The following is a 23,651-nucleotide window of genomic DNA, read 5'->3' on the forward strand; positions in this document are numbered from 1 at the left end:
TTTCTTTACTTTGTTCATTTTCACCTCATTCCAATGAAGAACTGAAGGCACGGGTTACCTGGGTACATCATATCCATATCAGGTAGAGAGAGGGAAGTAGGCAAAGGAAAATTAAGGATAAAAGATGTAGATTAGGAGGAGGGTTGAGTAGCCAAACGCTTGTCACAAAGCCTGGATCCTTGCTAAAAGCAGACCACAGATTTGACTCTGAGCTTCCTAATAGTCAAAGCAAAGAAGGAAATAAGATTAGTTGCATGACAGGATTTCTGTGTGTTAAGCATAAACCAACTGCTCCAGAGAGCTCTTGGCCTCCTGCAATTCTGGGCAGCACTTCTTCTACCTCAGCCTTCTCATTTGTAGTCGTCTTTATTATGCAACTAATACATGTTTGTTGTGGGGAAAATGTTAGAAAATGTAGACAACTAAGAAGAGAAAAAAGATTTAAATGGTGCATAATATCACTACGTAGATATCACTATGGGAAATATTTTGGTGTATGTCCCCCTAGAATTAAGGTGTCTATGATTATATCTTATAGGTTGTAATATAATATAATATAAATATATATTGTAGCAATAATAGGTAATGGTGGGGATTTTACCAATGCATATAATTCTCCAGCACTCTGTTGCCTCAGGGCCATTGTGCCTGCTGTTCCTGAGCCTGGGACACCCCTTCCTCTCCCAGGTATCCTCACGGCTCTCCTCTTTAACTTCATTTAGGTCCTACCTGGCACTTAGTAGGCCCTCGAGGAATGTTTTTTAGATGGATAAATAACTCCACATCCACCTTTGGATGGACATCAGTCATCCATGTTTATTCAGGGCCTGCCTTGTGCCAGGCACTGGTCCAGCACCAGGTAGTACTGCAGAGAGGGTGACAGACACATCAGGCCTGTGCCTTCAGGAAACTTGAGTTCTAGTGTCTAAGTAGACATTAACGTATAAATAAATAAGATTTCAGGGAAACTCTAGAAAGGAAATAAAGCACAGAAATGGGGTAGGGAGTAACAAGCGTGGGGAGGGAGCCCACTCTAGCCAAAGATGGGTCAGGTAAGTTGTTACAAGAAGTGCGTGTGTCGTATGTAATGGAAGGAAGATGCCATGAAAAGAACTATAGGAAGAGAATCCTAGGCAGAGGAAACAGTGAGGACCAAGGGCCTGAGGCAGGAAAGGGCGCAGTATGCTGGAGGAGGACGAGGCCAGTGTGGCCAGGTGGGCATGGTGGGGTAACAGGTGGGAGGTGACATTGGAGGGTTAGGCATAGACCAACTCTTGTCTCTGGATCATACGGCCTCTTCTGAAAGAATGATAAATGCCTCTGCGTCAGCTTCTACCAGATGAAGTGATGCGAACCAGCCCATTTAGCTGATTCATCCTTCTGGTTTTTCAGGGAACCTTTGCCCTCAGCTGGAGGAGTCTCTGTCTGTTTCTTTTGGAAATGATGTACAGGAGACTAGACAGTGAACATGAACTTGTTCAGTGAACATGGCTAGCTAAGTGTGGGCTCTGTGTCAGAAAGGATTTTGGATGGATGGTTGATGAAAATAAATGAGTTCCTGCCCACAGAATCCTGTCTTTCAATTCCGGCTAAATCAGACCTTTCTTTGCTGCTGTGCACACGTAATTTCCTGCTCTGGTTCTGTTTCTGGTAGCATCTGATCTTTTTCTAGTGCCAGAATAGCAGCTAACATTCATTGAACTTTTTTTCTCTGCCTGACATTGTGCTAAGGGCTTTCTTTACACAGATTAACCTATTTAGTCATTCCATCCCTTCAGGAAATAGGGACCATCATGGTCTCTGTTCTATAGGTGAGAAAGCAAGGCAGGAGAAGGCGAAGTTATGTGCCTGAGGTGGCATAGTTGGTAAGTGGTGGAGCTGGGATTTGAACTCAGGTCGTCTGAATTCTCACCTGGACTCTTAACCACTTAGTACTATACTATGACCTTGAATTAAGGACTCAGAGTCTAGGCAACTTGTCTCACAATTGACCCCATATTGCCCTGTGATGGCCAATAGTTTATGTCCTTGAGTCCTTGCAGACAGGGTCACTGCCTTTCACAACTCATTTTCTTGCCAGACATGGAAGGACAGGTCTTCATTAGAGCTTGGAAGCCTCATCTCTAATTTACGGTTATGACAATTGCTGTCCCTCCCGACCTCTTTAATAAGTCTCTTTAATTAGTCCACTAAGATTAATAAGCCATAGACCTTTCAAGTAACGAATGTTCACTGAGCATCTTTTATGCACCAGGCTCTGTGTGCATCCAGATGGAGCAACCGCTGATAGCCAACATTTATTGAGTACTTACAATGTGCCCAGCACTGGACTGACCTCTCCCTGCATGTATCCTGTATGTTCCTCACCATACTATGAGTAAGAACTACGGTCAGTTCTGCTGTAACATGATGTAGGTCTTCCTAACAATCACTCAGTAAAAACCACAGGGTTTATGGGGAAGTGGCTAGGGGACAGCACTCAAAAACTTCATGATACATTAAAGAAAAGAAATTTGCTTGTGGGAGTAGGTCTCGGTAGGGTGGTGCCTTGTGAGTTATTGTGGAAGGAAGATAATCTGGAATCTGATAGACGGTTGAAACACCAGATGGGAATGGGTGTAGCACGTAACATGTTTTGAACTGAAGTGGCTGGAAGATGTGTGTATGTGTGTGTTTTGTTCATTTCTGTTCTTCAGCTGACTATACTTGTCTACATCCACCTCATGTTTTTCACAAAATTATACACATAAGCAAACTTGAAATTTGAGTTATGCTCAAATGGTTTTCTAATAAATCATTCATGTTGGAGCAAATTTACATTTTCAGAGCAAGCATTATAGAAGAACCGACTGCGTTATCTCTATTTTGCAGTGAAGTAAACTGAGTCTTGGGAAATAAAGTAACTGGCACAGGGTTATGCAGCAAGGAGGTGGCAGAACTGGGATTTTAATTAACGTCAGCCTGAGCACTTAACTTTTGTGTCACAGGGCTCTTCACCTTTTCATTCATGGGGAAGAAGTTATGATGACAGAGTTGGCCAAGAGGAGAGATTCTGGAACATTACTAAAGAGAAAGAATGGTCTGTAGTGAGTGCCCAGTGGTTGAGAATATTCAGGAGTGATATTTAAAATTGTTTAATGACGGCCAGTACAGCATGGACCTTGTGCAAAGTGTACGCCTGACATTTAGTGCTCAAATGGGTCCTGGGGTCCTGAGCAACGGCTGGAGGGTGGGTGAGCAGGGAGGAAGCCCCCTAGGAGGCTCAGGGCAGAGGTTACTTACCGACCACAGGGGAGTATCAATATTTCAACCATTGGTGCAGCCGTGTCAGTCCATACTAGCTGCGTATCAGTCCTGATTCTGTGTGCTGCCTTCCGTGGTCGGCTCCTACTCCTGGTGACTCTGTGAATGAGTGATGTGCAGTGTCTTGTCTTCAGCCCTGTTCAGCTCCTGTAGACTCATGCATGGCTTCTTTTATGCAGTCCATCCATCTCATGTTTGCTCTTCCTCTTTGCCTGCTGTCCTCTATTCTTCCTTGCATTATCGTCATTTCCAAAGAACCCTGCCTTCTCATAACACACCTGAAGTAGGATGCTTTAGTTTTGTTGTTTTTGTATCCTTAATAAATATATGGTTGGTTAGTTTATTCTTATTATGTTAGTTCTTATTATAGAATCTTCCCCTGACTCCCAACACTTTAAATTATGAGAAACTTAAAATACCTAAAAGTTGAGATACAGTACAATGAAAAACTGAGTACCTGCATTTTACAATTAATACTGTCATATTTGCCATATCTGTGTGTATATGAGCTTTATGAGCCATTTGAAAGTATGTTGCAGACATTTCACCACTAAATACTTTAGCCCGCATCTCCTAAGAGAAGGACATTTTCCTTTTGAATCATAATGCTATCATCACAACTAAAAACATTTTACAATATCATCTAACATCTACTCCACATTCAAATATCCCCAACTATCCCAAGAATGTCTTTCATTTATTATAGACTCTTATATGCAAGCCATTTAGAATGTTGCCGCCCCTGATCACAGCTGCCCCTGTGAACACAGTAGGGAACGTGAAAAGAAAAGGCATTCTTCTCTTCCAATCAGAGCCTGCTGACCTCCTTTTGTTCTGCTTTGGGGCTAGAACTTGCAGTATCTGTTAGATGCTAGGCGGAGTTGGAAGTTTCTATTTTTGTGTCTATAAGAACATAAATTTTATGTAAGCTATATATATCCACGTATACACCAGCCACTACGGAATTCAAGTTCGTAATTTAAAAAGACATTATATTTCCCTCCCTGTAATAAAGCATAGCTGGAATTTCTAGATTTGAAGCTTCTAAGGTAAACAGAGCTGATGGTGTCAGCATGTTGCTTTCAAAAGGAACGAAAGGTTATGATTTCACAGACCTCGAAATTAGACCTCAAGGTCAAGACACAGTATAAGCTCAGGTAGGAGCATTTTCTGGAGCACTCACTCATGATACTTGGGTGCTTAGCTTTAGTTATCCATTACCCTTTCCACTTTCCATTGATCTTCCACAGAAATCCACCCCCCAAAAGGAAGATTTAACAGTATAACAAGCGTAGTTCATATACTTCGCTATTTTGAACAGTAAAGATCACCATTTCCTGAACATGAACAATAGATTAGGTATTTAGCACAATGCCTGACACACATGAAGGGGTCAGTGTTAGCCACTGTACAGCGTACTCACTGTGCATAAAATCTGAGTCCGACAGGCTCACATGTCAGCTAGTGCATTGGCCTCTTTCTGTCACACATTTTCTCATTTTATCTTCACTACAGTCCTTTGATTTAGAGATTGCCATTAAATCCATTTTATAGATGAGGAAATGAAGGCCTGGATGAGGGCAAATGACTTAATTTGAACTGGAGGTCTGAGTGGTGGAGCTGAAACCTCAGTTCAGGTGTGCCTGGAATTGCCATTTGTTTCCACCGTGCGACCCCAAGTCCTATGTTTATAGCCCTGTCACAAATGTGATGTTGGTGTATATAAGCCTTATATCTTAAGCTGGTTTAGAAAAAACCCAGAATTACCCTGAGTTCATTTAGGGCGGTGTTCAGGTATGTTGACCTTGTGCTTCCTGTGCTACTTCCAGGCTTTCTCAACAAACTGTATGAAAGCATGGTGTTCAAGAGCTCTAAATCCAGTTTCGTATCAGTAACTTATAAGCTATGTGACCTTGAGCAAGTTATATACATATCATCCGTGCCTCAATTTTTCTACGTGTCAAATGAAGATAATAATAACCTTTCATATAGTTATTGCAAACATTAAGTGTCTAAAAATGAGCTTGCCATATAGTATGCGCTATAGAAAGTCTTGGTAGTGTTAGTTATCATCACCATCACCACCACCAAAGACTTTGTAGCCAGGATTGCCTTCAAAACAGCATTTGTGAGGTAATGGCGTTCTAGGGCAGGTGACATGCTTCCTTAGAAGATCATTAGCAAAAACACAGTAAGATAACACTTCACACTCACTAAGATAGCTATAATTAAAAAAAAAAAAAAGAAGAAACGACAAATGTTGGTGAGGATGTGGAGGAATTAGAACCCTCATATACTGCTGATGGGAATGTAACATTGTGCAGCCACTGTGGAAAACAGTCTGAGTTCCTCAAAAAGTTGAACATAGTTACCATATGACCCAGCAATTCTACTCCTGGGTATATACCCAAGAGACTTGAAAAAGTATGTCCACACAAAAACTTGTACATGAATGTTCATAGCATTATTCAGAGTAGCCGAAAAGTAAAAACAACCCAAATGTTTATCTACTGATCAATGCATTAATAAAATGTGGTATATTCATACAGTTGACTATTATTCAGCCATAAAAAGGAATGAAGTACTGATACATGCTACGACATGGATAAATTTGAAACATCACGTTAAGTGAAAGAAGCCAGATACAAAGCCACATATTTATGATTCCATTTATATGAAATATCCAGAATAGAGAAATCCATAGAGACAGAAAACAGATGAGTGGTAGCCAGGGGCTGGGGGAAGAGGAGCGGAATTGGGGCTGACTGCTGATGGGTACACGGCTTACTTTGGGGGTGAGGAAGTATTCTGGAATTAGAGAGTGACGATGGTTGCACAACATGGGAAATAACTAAAAACCACTGAAATTGTACACTTAGAATTGGTGAATTTTATATTATGTGAATTATATCTCACGTTTTAAAAATACAATGGGGAAAAAAGATCATTAGTGAAACAGTTGCTGTTTGCAGTAGGGAGCTCTGAGTTTTTAGTAAACAACCTCATACTGGGGTGATTCTATATGGCTTTGCCCTCTGAAGAACCCTGGTTTGCAGGCTTCCCATAAACAAGGGATTCTGGGAAACCACAGCCACCTACCTACCGAAGAAAATGGACACCCGAAATAAGTTTGATGTATTGTGTAATCAGAAAGCAGGCAGGCTTTTGAGATGAGCCTAAGCTAATGGCTTAAAAGGGTGTTTAAAGAGAAAGCAGTATAGCCTGACTGGTCTGATCTCCTGCCCAGTCAGCAGAGATGGCGCATTAAGAATGAGAAGTATTTAAAGCTGGCATCAATGACACACATTTGCCCTGCCTTCCAGGGTTTAGTTAATGCACAGTTCTCCTGTGGAACTGATTAAGGTGGGGAGGTTCTTTCTCCTCTTCCTGGCTACCCTGGCATGCCCCCTTTATGTCAGAAGGCAGAAAGTTCTCTGGGAATTAACATCCAAAGGTTGCACTCTGATTTAAGCAAATTAAGGCCTTTGAGGAAGGCCAGGTGGCCTCTCAGGTTTTGCTAGGGCCAGTGAGCCCCATTACCAGCCAAGGTGTTGAGCCAACTTTATTTAAAGCTCTTAGAGCCAGTTTCTGTGCTGTTGAAATTCTCTCACAGACTTGCCTATATGGGCCTTGTCAGGTGTCAATACACTACCTGCCCCATGCAGTATGGACTTTAATGAGATGCCCCAGAGGCATCTCACCTGGAATCCAACACTTCCATTTGGTGACTTCGTGATGGGAGTAAAAAGTCTAAGAGAACCAGGGAGAGAGGAGACATGCTGACAGATCGGAGGGCAGGGCAAAGTGGATGTTAAGGCTTTGGGGCCAGGCTGGCTTGAGTTCAATTCCCAGCTCTGCCTGTTTGCTAGGTGTGTGACTTTGGGCAAGCCACTTCACCTCAGTGTGTCTTGGTTTGTTCACCTGTAAAATGGGGCTGCAGTACCTATCTCCCAGGGGAAGATTAACTGGGATTCTACCTGGTTCTTCGCATAGGATTGACACTTGATCACTTACCAGTAATACTTGATTATTTACTATAGGTGTGAAATCATTAGGATGATTAGAAATCCTAGTTGGCTTGTAGGCTTATGAAGTTATGGTGGGTATTCCTGGCTCATGAGCATCCTTGGAGGATCTAAATTGGGGATTCCAAAGGCCTCAATTCATGGCCATTCTCAGGCCCCACCATGGCCTCTGGAAAGCATGTCCACCTCTGCTGGCCCTTGTCTTCAGGGTTCACATGAAGAATCTCCTCTTGGACTGACTTTGGGGCCATCTGAGGTCTCCTTCAGATCTGGCTAGATGTTTGGGGGAGACAAAGGTACCACTTATTCATTCAATAATACTTATTGATGACAATACCTATTAAGTGCTCAGCACTGGTGTAGGTGCTATAGATACAATAATGAACATGACATTTAGACAAAACCCCTGCCTTCATGGAACTTATGTTCGGTTGGAAGGATAGTAGGTAATAAGTAAACAGGCATAGTAAATATATAATGTGGTAAGTGCTAGAGAAAAAATAAAGCAGGGAAGAAGGCTAAGGAAGGAGTGCTGGGGGCAGGGGGCTGCTATTTTAAGTACAATGTTCAGGGCCTATGTGGAAGGTGACCTTTGAAGGAAAGGAGGGAGGGGTCATCTGGGGAAGACAGGGACTATCAGGAAGAGCTGGGTCACTGGCTGAGAGAACTAATACGAATAACTTGGGCAGGAGCATAGCCAGCGTATTGGCTAGAGCAGAGTGAATGAGGTGAGGGTAGTCTGCGACAAGTCAGAGAAGTAGCTGGGTCCTGACCATAGCGGTTTGTGCTTTTATTCTGAGAGAAATGGGGATTTCTGAAGGGCTGACTAGAGCAGAGGGACGTCATGATCTGACTGTGGTTGTAACAGGCTCACCGGGTCTACTGCATAGAGAAGAGGCTGTGGGGATCTGGGCCAGAATTGAGAAGACTCAAGCTGCTGCAGTGGTCCAGGTGCCAAGAGACGAATTGGGTCTATGAGAGCAAACGTCTTGGATCCTTGGCTGTCTCTAGGTTCTTCTTCCACCTCCCATTTCGACTCCTGTCCTCACCCCTCACCTGTGCTTTGTTTTCACAGCACTCAAAGCACGCTAGTAGGAGGTTTGAAGTTATTTGTCTGCTGGGGCTCAGGGGTTGAGGCTGGAGAGGCATCAGAAATAACCAGTCATTGTGGCCTTGGTTGAGCTCCTTCATGTTCTCATCCTCCCTCCCAACACCCACACCAGTGTATGCCCTCAGTGTGTCTCAAGTTCAGAGCTCCCGTTTGGGGATCTCAGACCCCATTGAGAAACTATCAAAAGCCATGGAGTCTCCCACAGGTGTCCACATATTTGCTCATAATTCCAGGGGGTTCACACCTTCCCATTCACAGACCCAGAACCTTGACTCAGTTCGGAGGTCCCACTGCTAAGTCCTCAGGGAAGGGGTCTGCAAAGCAGAACAGCAACATGGGAAACTTCCTTTCTCGGTCACAGAGGGGTTTCCGATGGCCTGAGAAGGTACTAAAACTTTGATCAGGAGAGGTGGGAGCAACTTGACTTCTCTAAGTTAAGAGCTTGTCCACAGGCAAGGTCACTGCACCCAAAAGCAGGAGGGGCAGGTGTCCTGGAGGATGTGGATGAGGCCGGAGAGAGGCACCTGTAGGATTTTAGTTTATAGAGGGGTCCTGTGTTTGCTGCACCTCCCCAGAGCCAGCCCTTGGGGGCCCTGCCTCTCCTGTAGGGTGGCCTCAGAGGCAGCTGGGAAGTTTCCATTTCCTCAAATCTATGATATGACAACAGCAGCAAAGCGGCTTAACCACGCATCAAGTCTGTGCTCTTGATAAGAACTCTCTTCTTATCTTCCCCTGTTGTAGAAAGAGGAAATTGAGAACTAGGGTTAATTTTCCTGATGTCACACAGCTAGTTAGAGGCACAGTTGAGATGAAAATCCAGATCTATCTGGACTCCAAGCTTATATACTGAACCTCAGTGCTGTACAGCACTTGATGAAGCCATCTGAATTTGAGTGAGGGGCATTCAAGAGGCTGGCAGCCCTGTTCTGTTTGGGGTCAGCTCTGAGCAAAAGACATTTCCTTCTTAGGTCTTGCTTTTTCTACTCTTCACTGGCCCTTATTTTGCCTTCTGGTGCCATCGACACCAATCCTTTTAGAAGGGGTCAGTCCCTATACATCTTGAGGAGTAAACTGCTAGTCTGTCTCTTCTCTCAGTCTGTCCCTCACTCTGCAGAGGGCAACTTTATCATCCTTGCCCGTTTGCCTCTGGACCAGTTCCATGGGTCACTGTCCCTCTTAAAATGTGACCTTTGGAAAGAAAAACAGCATTCATCATTCAGATCATTAGGTTGTAACCCTGAGAATGTACTTATCAAACCACAAGTAGAATCTGCAGAACAAAACCATGTGGCCTCCCATATCTGAGTGTTTTATTTCTGATAATGTAACTGAAGTTTGCAGGCGGGGTTTTGGAAGCCCAAATGCAGGGCTTGCCTGTTGAAGTTCCTCAACTAGTTCATCAACTAAACACTAACCCTCCTTCAGTTTAACCCTCTTTTAAAGAAAACTGTCTATATGAAGATAGGAAAGCAAACATGAACCGAGTCAAATGGTACAAAAGAATACAAAAGCAGGAAGTTCCCTCCCTTTATTCCCTATATCAGCAGTTCCCCTCCTGAGACAACCAGTGTTGGCAGTTTCTTGTATCCTCCTGAAGGTATTCTATCCTATTTCGCTCTTTGCTTTCTTTGAAGACAAGTTCCTCCCATATTATTACATATATTCCTTTTTAATAACCGCCGTGTTCTTTTTAGTTTCTACACTATTTTTCTATTGAGTGAGTGCCCGTTGGGTGTTTAACCAGTCCCCTGTGGATGCTGTTTCTATTTCTTGCCACTGTAAACGAACCTGCAGTGACTCTCTGTAGGTCTGTCCTCATGCGCGTGTGAGAGTCCATCTGTGGAATAAGCTCCTAGATAGAGGTGGGCTTTGCCAGACGAGAGGATGGAAGCTTGTAAAATCTATAAACATGGTCAGGATGCCCTCCCAAAGGGCGTTGTACTGGTTCTGTGTGCCATGATGTCCAAGGAGGTCTTTGAGCCCCACATCTTGGCTGACAGTTCAGCCTTTGTGTGTTACAGAAGGGAAAACTAACCCAGAATGAACGAAAGGGACTTGTACTTTTCTTCCTGACAAACCCCCGAGAGAATCTGGTCACCTGATTTGGCATCTAGCTTTCTTCTTACTAGACCAGCTGATAGGAGTCCCCCCCTACAGCACCCCATCCCTCTTCAGTCATGTGTGGGTCATACCCCTTCTTTCCCACCACCCACGTGGACCCTTCCTCTGGTTTCCTGCATCCTGAGTGGCTGAGATTTTCAGAGGGGTTGTGGTCACCTGGGCACAAATCCTCTGAGTATTTGCAAAAATATAAATTCTTCTCCTATAGAATAAATAGTAAGTACTTTACATATGGCCACCTACAATTTTTTAAACTTTACAAATAGTATGTTTAATTGCCAAAAAATCAACCAATATAAATAAATATATATAAGGAAGAGCTCTACTACCACCCTGCCCTCTTTGGGACCAATAATACCCCCTGCCCCATACCTATAATCTCAATTATTAGTTTATTCCAAAGTTTCTGTATGCAAATATAAGCAAATGTGGACATATATTCTCATCCTCCTGCACTGCTTTGCATCTTGCTTTTTATCAACTGACACTATGTCTCAAAGTTCACTCCACAGTGGTGCATAGTTTTCTCATTTCTTTTATAGCCACACAGTATTTCATGATTTCCATAGTTTATTTAACTAGTCTTCTATTGATGGATGCTTGGGATGTCTCCCATATTCAGCTATTGCAAACAATGCCTTAATGAATAACCTTGTCCATGCATCATTTTGCCTGTGTGTAAAAGCTTGCAATTTCTGATTACATTGGAAAATGGGAGGAAGCCGGGTAAAGGGAAGAAGCCAGCCAGATAAAGGGACCACAGAGTCTTGTAAGAGTTACAACCAGGAAAATTAAAAGTTTGGGAACCGCTGCGGGGACAGGTGCCACAGGTCCTTGTGCAGCAACTGTACCATGGCATCTTAAAGGAGGTAGCCATGTGGCCTGTGGCCTTGCCCCAGCATATGCCAAAGTCTACGTCTGGACCTGTGGGTCGGTCTTCATGTCATTTTCTTATTTTTGGTTTTCTTAATCTACTTGGAATTCTTGGAATGAGCAACCCAGTCTGAGATATTTCTGCCTTTTCCTGGGACTCGGCAGGATGCGGTGGGGTTATTTCTCAGGAGCCTGAGCAAAGGCGCATGTGGGAGTCGAGCGATTACCTTTAGAGCCAGTCGAGTAGATTTAGCAAACACTCTTGGAAGCAACTGCCTTTCGCATCAATGCTTATTTGTTCTTGATAATGAAAAACGATGCTAGCATCCATTAAAAAAGAGAAAGCTGCCTCTTGTAAGCTCTGTTTGGACAAGTGAGCACTTGTTTTGGAGTCATCCGCAAATGCATGTGACCTGAAACTCTGTGGGAAATGTCTAACTTCTGAAGCTTGGGCTTCCAGCTGTTCTTTTGGGCTGTTTTCTGAGTTTTGTTCCAAAGGTCAGAGGGCTCAAGCTTTTCCAGCCCAACCCACCCACATTTGAAAAAGGTGCAAGGCTCACATTCGTTCTTTGTGTCACAGAAGAGGTTTCCAGGCCTTGTTCCTGAGTTATTGAATGATTCAAAAAATCCGAACTCAACTATAGCGTTTCATGCTTCCATAGCCGGTGTCAGCACATTTCTGCGTCAGCTCGCGCCGGGGAAATGCTGCCCCTGGCCTGGTGCATGTTTCTGTCTGGGTTGTGTTCTTTACAGAGAAAAAAAGACGATGACGAGGACGACAAACCAATCTACCTTTGTGCCTAGCACGGATTTTCCTCTATCTCATTTTGCTCTTTACAACCTGTGGAGCTTCTCTCCTTCCTCAAGGCAGAGCGATTTTAGCCTAGTGGCTTAGTCTAGTGGCTTAGTCGTGTTGACTGGTTCTGGGTGTGAAGCCTTCTTCAGAGACTAGCTGGCTCTGTGACCTTGAGCAAATTATTAAGCCTTTGGAGCCTCAGGCTCATCAGCATCGGGAAATAAAAAGAGCCCCAGCTGCTTCCCAGCAGTTCGGGAGCCAGTGTTTGTGAGGAGCTCAGCACAGTGCCTGCTCATAACAACTATTATTATATTGAATATTCACTGTTCTAATTTTTGTTAATTAAGAATTATTTTTATCTTTTCCCTCTTTTCATAACTCTGCCCTTGGCATTATTTGGGTGCATGGATTGTGTCTTTTCTAGACCATGGTATTTTGACTAATGAGGTCCTCCTCAAAGGAGACCCTAGTAATTATTTTTGTTACGGGTTCACTGAGATGTAACTTGCATACCATACAAGTTACCTGCTGTAAGTATACAGTGAGATAATTTTTATAACTGTACACAGCTGTGTGGCCATCACCACAATCCAGTTTTAGAATACTTTCATCATTCCACAAGTTCCCTCGTGCCTGTTGGTAACCAAACCCCATGCCCAAGCCACCCCGCCGCTCTAGGCAACCACTGATCTTTCTGTTTCTGAGAATTTTCATATAAATGGAATATGTACTCTTTTGCACACTGTTAAAACATACCTAGGCCTGGGCCCTGCCCCAGCCTAACTGAATCCAATCTCCTGGGCTGGGAGCCTTTGGTCTTTTTCTTTCCCTTGACATAATGCTTTCAAGGTTCATCTCCACTATGGCATGTATTGTTTTTGTTGCCGAGTAGTTATGCCATACTGCATCCATCCGAGTAACTACATAGGCTGATTTTTTTTTTTTCATTCTTTCTTTTTAATGGGCAAGTGGAGAGAAAGAAGAAAGTTGGGGAAAAGGTTCTTAAAAATATAATCATATCCACACCCTAATTGTAGAAAAACAGAGAATATCAAGAGACACAGGACAGGGGAAGTGAATTAGGAAAGAGGTGTAGACCAGGATCTGAAGGTCACATAACAAGTATTAACAGTGGCTTCTCTACTTGCATGAAGCCACGGGCGCTTTGTGCTTTTGGTTTGTCGTCGTCGTCATCTTTCTTTCATTTTTGGTAACAGCTTTACTGAGATATGATTCACACATCATACATCCATTACATCCATTTAAAGTATTGGTTCTGCTGTATAGCCATAGAGTTTTACATACACAATTTTTGAACATTTTCATCATCTCTAAAAGAAACTCCTCACCCCTTAGCTGCCACTCTCTGGCTTCCCCTTTCTCTTACCCTCCAGCCCTAGGCAACCACTAATTTATTTTCGGTCTTTAGATTTGTCTATTCTGGACATTTCGTGTAAAATTGAACCATGCAATAAGTACACAGTCTTTTGTGACTGGCTTCTTTCTGGTAGCATAATATTTTCAAAGGTTACCCATGGTGTAGCATGTATCAATAATTCATTTCTTTTTATTGCTGAATATGTAATATTCTATTGTATGTATATACCACATTTTATGCATTCATCAGTCGATGGACACTTGAGCTCTTTTCACTTTTTGGCCGTTATGAATAATGTTGCTGTGTCATCTACATTTTGTCACTTTTTTCCTCTCACACAAGTTACTGCTGTTGAAATTAAAAACAAGAACAAAACTAAGATTTTGGGGAAAGGAAAGATGTGGGTAACAAAGCACCCTGCTAAAATGTGGCTAAGGAATGTGAGGTGTGTGTTTTTCCCATTGTGTTCGCATCTGACAGTTCACAGTAAATGGAGAGGAAGTCACTGGGTCTGCTCACGTCCCACTGTCAGAGACACAGGTGGGGAAAGAGGAAGCCTCAAACTCCAGATCAGGTTGTGGATATCAGACTATGCAGGAGTTAAGGCTATGGGTCAGCCAGACCTGGGTTGGAATCCCAACTCAAGCCACTCAATGCTGCGTGACCATGGGAGAGTCACTTATCATTTCTGAGCCTTTACTGATAAACTGGGAGAGTGATACTTACCTCATAAGTCGTTATAGCAATATAATAATGCTTATTATACCTCTCCTAAGGGCAGCCTTTGTAGAGCCATTCTCCATCCCCAATGGATGCTCCAAGCACCTGGGAAATGTTTAACATATACTCGCGCCTGGGCTCTACCAGCCCTAAAGATCAGATTCTGTTAGCCCAGGCAGGGCTCAGGCCTGGGTATTTTGAAAAAGCATCCCAGGAGAGTCTCTGCACAGGACACATCAGACCCTTGTTTGAGAATGATGTTACAGGTATACTGGTCAAGGTGCTTAACTTCACAAGTAGGCAACTAAGATGTAGAGAACGCTCTCGTTAGGGCCTATAGGACCCGGTCCCCCACCCCAGGTTCATCAGCTGCCCCTTCCTGTTAGGAGTCAGCAGGAGCTGGAAGGAGGGGTTCAGTTGCTTTGGATTTCAGAACATGGGGCCCTCTTTGGCCTCTGGGAACTCAACAGAAAAGAAAAGTGAGCAAGTAGTGTGGTGTTGTAAGAGGGAGCCTTTTCTTTCTAATCAATAAGCAAACAGTTCCCGGAGTTGCCCAACCTGGCCACAGGAATGTTTCCTGGGTTGCAGGCCATGGGAACGATCAATTATCATCTCTGTATTTAGGCCGGCGGGCTGGGTGTTGGCATGTTTAACGTGTAGCCAGAAGCGGGGACGATAAAACTCCTCCAGTTTAGCGTGGCATCTAGAGGGCCTCCCCATTCTCTTGGTTCTTTCGGGCAAAACCAAATAAGTTTCCCTCCCCATGACAGTGAAGAGGTTCCCCTCCAGCTTTGTAGCAGGCCGATGTCAACTCCCTGTTAGAGTGGAGTTCCATTGCTTCTTCCTCCCCCCTTTTTAAAACAAATTGAGATCACATTCCTTTGCATTTTTAGCGACCACCTTGGAAAACTAAAGCCAAGCCCTTAGGTCTCAGACTTGAGCAGAGAAGTAGCCCCAGCTTCTCCAGCTGAGCCAGCAGAGCCCCACCCAGTCAGGAGTATTGAGATTGAACTGGGTAAGGCTTTATCAATGGGTGCTGGCCCGTTTCTGAACTGTCCAGGAGAGGCCTGGAACAGAAAATGACTTAAAACGGTTCTTTTCTGGCCTTGTTCTCAAGAAGCACAAGGGGAATGGAGAGGCCAGGCCCTTCTAGCCTGGAGAAGCAGGAGCCTTCACTGCTCATAGGCCTGCGTGGGATCCCCTAACATACTTTCCTTCCACTAGAATGTCAGCCTGGGGAGGTCAGGGATCAGTACCTGCTGTGTTCACACCTGGGTCTGCAGTGCTAGAACAAGGCCCAGCCCACCGTAGGTGAGCAGTGCTGGAGGAGGCCCTTGAATACCTCCCCCCACTCCTTGCTGCCACATGGCTTCCTCCCTCCTTTAGCCAGGAGCTGGGACTGTCTCTTCAAATGCCCCTTCTTAAGGCTTTCCCTAAGTGTCCTATATTAAATTATCCCCTCCACCCCAGCTGCTGCATCGGGTGGAGGGGATAATTTAATATAGGACACTTAGGGAAAGCCTTACTCACTTGTTTTTCTCTATTAATACTTTCTATTCCTGACACTTATTAATTTATTTGTTAATTTTCTCTTCCTCACTGGAGTATAAGCCCCATGAGGACAGAGATCTTACTTTGTTCACTGCCGTATTCCCCAGGCCTTAGAATGGTGCCTGGCAAAGAGTAAGGGCTCAGTCAGGAAGGATGGACCACTCCATTAGCCTCATGGGCTCCCCTGTGCAGGGGCCTGGGCTCATCTTTTCTTTACCTGTAACCTCACTGTTTTTCTCTCTGCCCTGACACAGTGCCGTGCTCTCCACCTCAGCCTGTTTTGATAGAAATAAGCGAAAGGGACTTTGCCTCTTACTTCCTACCCAGGCAGAGTTCAGCATTGACATCTGTTTTTTGGGTGCAAGTTAAATGAAGAGAGAGACCACTTATAATTTGTTCTGAGCAAGGACACGTTGGGAGGCTGAGAGAAAGAACTTGATAAGCTTCATGAAAGTAAACTTCCCGTCCCCGGGATCACATGGGAGCTGCCTGTCAACGGGGAGATTTGGCCAGGTGCGGGTGCCCCAGGTGACGACACCCTGGAGCATGTCACACGGGCTCTGTGGACACATGCCTCAAGTTGCACTTGTGCAATGGGATATTCCAAGCTGCTTACCTTTCCCCGCAAAAACGTCCATGGTTTAAGCTGGCTGATTAGAGAAACCCTGACTTATTTTAGCTAATGTAATATCCTAAAGCCGAACATTCTTAAATTTGAAGTTTAGAACTTCCTCCTTTATTTGGCTTCTGAGTGTCCTTGTGTTTCCTGAGGCTCTGGAACTGGATTTCTCAGGCACAGTAGTGTTCATTCAAGGAGACAGAGGGAGTGAGTGTGCGTAAGGGGAAGACGGAGATGGGAAACTTAGTTATTGCTCTGGCTACTCTCCACTTGTCCTGTTCTGTTTTTGTGTGAACCAACTTCCAAGTTTCCATTCCAGTAGTAACTTATCTTGCAAAATAGCTTATCGATACTAAGAGGCTTCCTGGTGGTTAAGACCTGATAGTAGCTTCAGACCACACAGGCTCTGCCGCTCCATAGCTGCGTGACCTCGCCAGGTCTTTTCGGTGAGACTTCTGAGCCTCAGTTTCTTCACTTGTAAGTTAGGGGCTGCTAAATTCCTACCGCTCAGGGCTGCCGTATCTAATAAGGCTCTTAAGTTGTGTTATTGTTCATAGTTCTCATTAGCAAATGGACACATACAATTAGAGACTTATCAGGGCAAAAAATATAGTCTTCCTGGTACGACTTGAATCTCAGCATCCCCTGAGTGTGGACAACCTGGAGGCTCGATTGTCCTTTCCCTCCCATTTTTAAACATAAAATTATATTTTCTGCTGAGCACTGATGTTCAATAAACCCGTAATGTTTAGTAATTTCATGGGCACTCATCAAAGGAAGATGTCCCAGAATTACCCAGTGCCATCAAAGAAAATGGAACCTAGAAAGAAATTTTGTAAGTGGTGGTAGCCAGAAGATGATGGCTTTGGCTGGAGTTAGGAACACCATTGCTAACCAGTAAAAAGAAAACTCTTGCCTCGCTAAGTGATACGTGTCTGTCTTCCCAGGATTCCTTTTGTCCATCAAGTTATACTTCTTGCTTTTTCGTTATTTAAGTTGGAAGCTGAAGCCCTTGGTTTGGAGGATACACAATGGCAGCATAAGCCCCAGGAGCCTCAGAAGGCTCTCTGATCTGGCCCTCGAGGTTGCGTGTGTGACTTTTTCTTCCTGAGGCTGAGCGCTCAAGTTCAAATGGTCCTTAAAATAAAGCTACATGCTGTGCTCTTTGGCGTTAGCTGTTAGCTGTGGGAAGTGCGTTCTGATGAGAGGGAACAATCCATAATGCATGCCTTTGTGTGTAGTGTGGGGAAGACACTGCTTTCAAGTAGTTGCTTCTAAGAGACTGCGTTATCCAGCTAGTTACCAAATAACTCAACTATGGTGAGCTGGCTTTGATAGCAGGCCCCTGTCCTTAAATCTCGACATCTCCTGGAAATATACAGAGGCTTTTGAGACTGTCCCGTTCTTACCCACTCACATTCCACTTATGGGGCCGGGCGGGGGTGGGAAGAGAAGCCTTAGAGCCGGGGACTGTTCCATGGCATGATGGCAATTCTGAGCAAAGAATGCTGCTGAGTGCTCAGAACCTGCCCCAGGACCCAGAGCTTTTTATGAACGTGATTTTGTATTTGAATTTCAGCCATCTCTTTCAGGGTTCTCTGATTAAAGCCACTAATTCTACCAAATAAGCTAGAAAATGTTGGATGAATTATGTGCAAAATCACAATGTATTAAAGATACTTTAAAAAAAGTTATCCTTATTTTTGTTGTTTTCAAAAGTAATTCGCTGTAATTGTAACATTCGATGTAATACAAAGATGTATACGAAAAATATATTTAATGAAAACAGAACTGCCTCCTACTCCTACTTCAACCATAATTCTTTCGATCTTCCTTCCTCCACCTCCGCCCAAATTGCTGTTTTGCCTGGTGTTTAGAATTCCATATTGTTCTTAAATGTCTTTTTCAGCCCTCCTCCCCCTTAAGTGTTCCTTTTTTTCATTTCTGGAAAGCATATCCCCATGTTGCGTATGGGAACAGTGATAAAGAGCACTCCCTTTGGGGCCAGAAAGCTCAGCCCCTCCACAGACCAGCATATAAATTAGAGCAAAGGAAATGGGGATGGTGATGCCTACTCCAAAGGGTGGGGAGTTGGGGTGAATCAGAAAATTGGACATAAGGAGCCCAGTGCAAGGTTCTGGCTTATAGAGAGAGGCCCGAGGAAGAATGGTCGGGAGCATGAACTCTCCGCCTGCCTGGGTTCCAGTCCCAGCCCTGCTACTTACTCCTTAGCTGCCTCAATGTTCCCATCTGTAAAAAGAGGACACTGATAGTACCAACGTAATAGAGTTCTAGGATTAAAGGAGTTAATATTTGTAAAGTGCTTAGAATAGAGCTGGACACATAATGTTCTACACATGTTTAAAATGTTAAGAAAAATGTCAATAAAAGGTAGTTTAAGCTACTAGTTGAGGTTATAGTTTTTGATGGTGATGTTAAGATTGTGGTGAAAAGATTTTCCCATTTAGAGATGGCCACTGGGTTCTTGGCCCTTATCTGTTACTGGAATTTGATTTCTAGACCAAATAACCAAATAACAGGTTTAGGATAAGAGGAGGACATGCTGACTTAAAGAATACTTAGTTCCTTGCTGGGCTTATTTTGTTTGACTTTTTGTTGTGGAACTGTTCAAATATACCCAATCCCCGTGTACCAATCCTCTGCTTTCAAGAGCTTTTCCATTCTTGTTTACTCTCCCACATGCTGGCACTAGCATTCACTGTGGCTCTGAGACACTGGCCAGCTAGGGCAGAAGCAAGCTTTTCAGAACCTTCCTAGAGCTGGAGATTCCCTGTCTTTCCTATGATTTCTGGTTTATCAGCCCAGAGGATCAGATTGCCAGGGAAGATAATGGGTCTTAAGATAATGGGTCTTAACAGCACCTAGAAATTCAAGTTTGGGCTGCTTGTCTGCCACACTTCTTCTGTCACTGCTCAAAGGGTGGGGCTTAGCCACCATCAAGAGGAGATATGCCCAAAGCAGGTTAAACATCTTGCGTCAAGTTATTTGCAAAACCATTTTCGTTTTTCAGGCTACCACCCTTGACAAGTCCTATCAGGCTTGCCTCAACTTTTCATTGCCCAGATTTGGGCTGGCTGGGGAAAGGAATTCAGTGGGATGAACGAGGGCGGCTTTTGTTCCCTGCTTATGTGACAAGTCCCCAAGCAGTCCAGTTGCGCCATTCCTTCTGCTGGGGTGAGCCGGGGAAGGGTTATTTGAAAAACATCTTGTTTTGCTAGTTTGAAAAGAAATTCCTACTTTAGACTTAAAGGGCAGTATCTGCCAACCCTTTAAAGATTGCATCTCTCCTTGCTTCTGTTGTCATTTTACGGTTCATCTGTTTATTTAGCAAATACTTGACTTCTAGTTTGTTCTCCCAAATGCAGAGAAATAGCAATCTCCTTCTACTTGCATTGCTCTTTTGCTTTCAAAATGTGATTCACTGTCGTGGTTAATCTTCACAAAACCCTAAAGAGGTAGGCTTAATCAGTGGTGGTGCCTTCCATGAGAACTGAGGCCCAGAGAGGCCACACTCACTGGCTCTGTGGCTAATCCAGTCACAGACTCAGACTAGCCCTTTCTTCTTGTTGCTCTCTTCCTGTTATAGCCTTCCGTTGCTCAGCTCACCCCGTCAAGTTTGGGAAGGGAGTTGTAGAACCTGCCTAAAAGGTGAAGAAGGTAGGGGTGTTGGCATGGTTTTGATCGTTTCACAAACTGGGAGAGAGGGCTGGGCGAGTGATTATTCAAAGGACCCAGCTCTCTCCCTGTGAACTAAAACTTCTTGGTTTGGCTACTCAGTGTATTTGCCAGGTAGCAGACTCCCTGCCACTGCATGAGGTGGCCTCAGATTGCTACCATCCCTGGATTCTAGCTAGGAGTAAAATCATTCTTTAAAAATAGCCAAGGCCCCAAGAAGTTCTCTCCAGGGTGAGGGAGTAACAACCATAAGACTAAGTAACTCATGTTGAGGGTTAGTCCTAGCTCTTCTGTTCAGTAGTTTTAGGATATTAGGCAAATTTCTTAAGCTTTTTGAGTCTCCATTTCTTCATCTTCAGAATGGGGTTATTCCTGGTGCTTATCCTTGTGCCCCCAAACCTGATCTTATTTTCTCTGGCCAGGGTGGGGCTGTTGACTTCCAAAACATTGGCAAGGGTGGCCTCTGGTGGAAGAAATGAAAAAAATTTCAGCCCAGGCATCATAAATGGCTTTAGGGCTTTCTGGAGACCTACCTGATCCTCATGACTATAGAGGTGCCTGGCTGTGTAAAATAGGCACAAGAGCAGGATTTTTTTTTTTTATTTTTTAAATAAAAGATCACTTGTACAAAATAGAAATTCCACTGGAGGAATGTGGGGCAATTATTTGAAAGGGAGGAAAACAGGCCAACTCGAGAGTTTCCCAGAATGAACTGTTTTATCTACTGTTCTCTCTTCCTGGAAAGCTCTGGAGCCAGGTTTCTGCAAGGCTGGCTCTGTCACGTCCACCTCAGAGAGGCTGCCTTCACTGTCCAATATAAGTTACACTTTCCTCCAACTTCCCACTCCCCGCTGCCATTCTTGTGTTACCCTCTTATCCTCTGTATTCACTAACATTTATCACGGCCTGCAACTTTTGGTTTTGGTATTTGTCCATCTCTTCCACAGCAGTGTAAGCTCAATAAGAGCAGATGTCTATCTTGTTCATAGTTTTGTCTGTTAGAGCATAGCACAGTTTCTGACATATAGCTTGGTGGAAACCTGTTGAATGAGTCCTTTGGGACTCTGATGTTTAGTGTAGATACTTTTCACCACAGCTTCTCCAGCTTTGGATATTAATACTTTTTAACTTTTAATACTTTAATAACTATAAAGTTTTTAAAAAGTAGTTTGTCTTTAAGCCATTGATCGTAAATTCCTCCACCCAAGTAGTCCTTCTCTGCCTTTTGCATTTGTCTTGCCTTCCTGTACTATGAAACCTTCATTATCTCCCCCAGTCGACCGTGATCAGTTTCTCCTTGTGCCTCAGATGGCAAGCAGGTATTAACTCTCTAAGACTCAAGTAATAAGCATATAATCCACACTCACTAAATAATCTACAGTTCTCATTTTCTTTTGTGGAATATTCACGGGGGCTGAATAAATGATTACCCAAAGCTACGTTTGTTTTTGAATTTGTATTTAAACTTTAATATAGTATTTGTTATGTGCCAGGCACTGTTCTATGTATCTTAAAACAACCCTAGTAGGTAGTTGCTATTGTTGCCTTCTTTCAACAGATGGGTAGACTGAGATACTAAATAACACCCAAAGTCACGTCTGGTATTTGAACCTAAGGAGTCTGGTCCAGAGTCCATACTGTTAACTATTATGTCTCTCTTATTATCTGCCACTGTTTATTGAAATGTAAACTATTTACCAATTTATTTAGGCTTAAAGATTTAGTTGGGTTATTTATTTATTTTTAAAATAATTTTTTTTTAAATGTAAACTGTTTAAATGTAGTCTATCCACAGCATCTCATTGTACTTTGGTCTCAAACCTTCAGAGTCAATAGGTGTTCTCTCTCAGTTATTTTAGGGATCTGTTTTCAAATAGTCAAGAGCCATCTGAAAAGGAGAGGCCCCTTTTTTGTTATTGAAAAGAAGAAGTTACTTCCTAGACAGATCACTGTTTTCACTTTACAAGCAGACGAGAAAATAATCAGACCACAATTAACAGTCTCCCTATAATTGTGAAGAACATAGTGATGATATCGACTACTTTGATATCTTTGCTGTTCTATCACCAGACTATGTTTCGTTTAACTTGTGCTTGTTTTTTGTGTCACGCTTTTCATGAGTGAGTCCAGTTTGCTTTTTAGAGAATGAATGCTCTTGTTTTTAATCTGCCCAATTTCCTAATCACTGTGATTTATGTCCTGCAGTGAGTTTTGATGGATGCACTGGTCAACCAAGGTCAGTCTTTATTTCCGATGACACCAGATTCAAAGTGGGCACAGATGGTGTGCTTAAGGTCAAACGACCTCTACAACTTCGTAATCCTGAGATGAGTTTTCTTGTCCATGCCTGGGACTCCACCCGCAGGAAGCTCTCCACCAAAGTGACGCTGAAGGCTGCAGAACACCACCACCACAACCACCACCGTCATCATGTATGTTGGAATGTTTCTCAAAAGTGCAGTTATCTTTATTTATTTATTTTTTTTTAATTGGTTAATTAGTTAATTAATTAATTATTTTAAAGCAGGGCAACCCTTGGTTGACCTCACAGATTGCAAGGACCTCGTCAGCTTACGATCCTTTATTTTTTTAATTTTTTACGCCTACAGCACCTGGTCTTCCTAGGTGGTCTCCCATCCAAGTACTAACCAGGCCCGACCCTGCTTGGCTTCCGAGATCAGATGGGATCGGGCTTGTTCAGGGTAACGTGGCCATAGACACGAAAGTTCACTGGTATTTTAGTCTGCTTCCTAATCCAGGTTTCTCTAGTTGGCACTGTTTGCATTTGGGGCTGGATAATTTTTTCTGTTGTGGAGCTGTCCTGTGTGCCATGTGATGTTTAGTGGCATCCCTGGTCTTAACCCGCTAGAAGTCAGTAGCACTCCCCGAGTTGTGACGATCGAAAATATCTCTAAACACTGCCAATGCTCCCTGGAGGGCAAAATAGCCTCTCACTGAGAACCACTGATCTAACTGAACTGATTCTTGCTGGAGATTTTTTTGTTATTTGGTGGAGAAGGATGAGGTGAAGTGATGGCGAGATGTCATTACTTTTATATTTGTGCATAGTGTGAAATAGTGGCTAAGGGCGTGGACTCCCTGTAGGATTGAATCCCAGCCCTGCCATTTACTACCTGAGCAACCTTCGAGGAGTTATTTAATCTCTCTATGCTTGAATTTCCTCATCTGTAAAATGGAAATAATAATGACCGCATGAATTAATACATGCGAAATGCTAGAACTATGCTAGGCGTATAATAAATATTCAATAATTGTTAACTGTTCTTATCATTCCCTTCTTGGAAGAAGAATGAACAAGAGGTCAATTGTCTGATCATTTTGCTCTTCGTGTTTCTAGTGGAGAGTGTTTTGGCAAAGAAGGGGAAGAATCAGGGGGAAGCTTTTGCCTCATTGGATTCTAATCTTCATGAGATCCTTCCCCATTATATTTGCAGTAC

General features: G+C 43.4%; 1 protein-coding gene and 1 pseudogene across 1 annotated transcript in view; one reads left to right on the forward strand and one right to left on the reverse strand.

Moving 5' to 3' along the window:
- The window catches only part of CDH1 (cadherin 1), a 65,702-nt gene that overhangs the window by 18,529 nt on the left and 23,522 nt on the right, over window positions 1–23,651 (forward strand). The window contains exon 3 of the mRNA XM_039851784.1: window positions 22,399–22,625. Coding sequence (XP_039707718.1) covers window positions 22,399–22,625 — 227 coding nt within the window. The remainder of the gene's footprint in view (window positions 1–22,398; window positions 22,626–23,651) is intronic.
- Window positions 22,794–22,912, reverse strand: LOC120593986 (uncharacterized; annotated as a pseudogene).

This window comes from Pteropus medius, unplaced genomic scaffold (assembly GCF_902729225.1).
Source record: "Pteropus medius unplaced genomic scaffold, Ma_sr-lr_union100, whole genome shotgun sequence".
Taxonomy (NCBI): Eukaryota; Metazoa; Chordata; class Mammalia; order Chiroptera; family Pteropodidae; genus Pteropus; species Pteropus medius.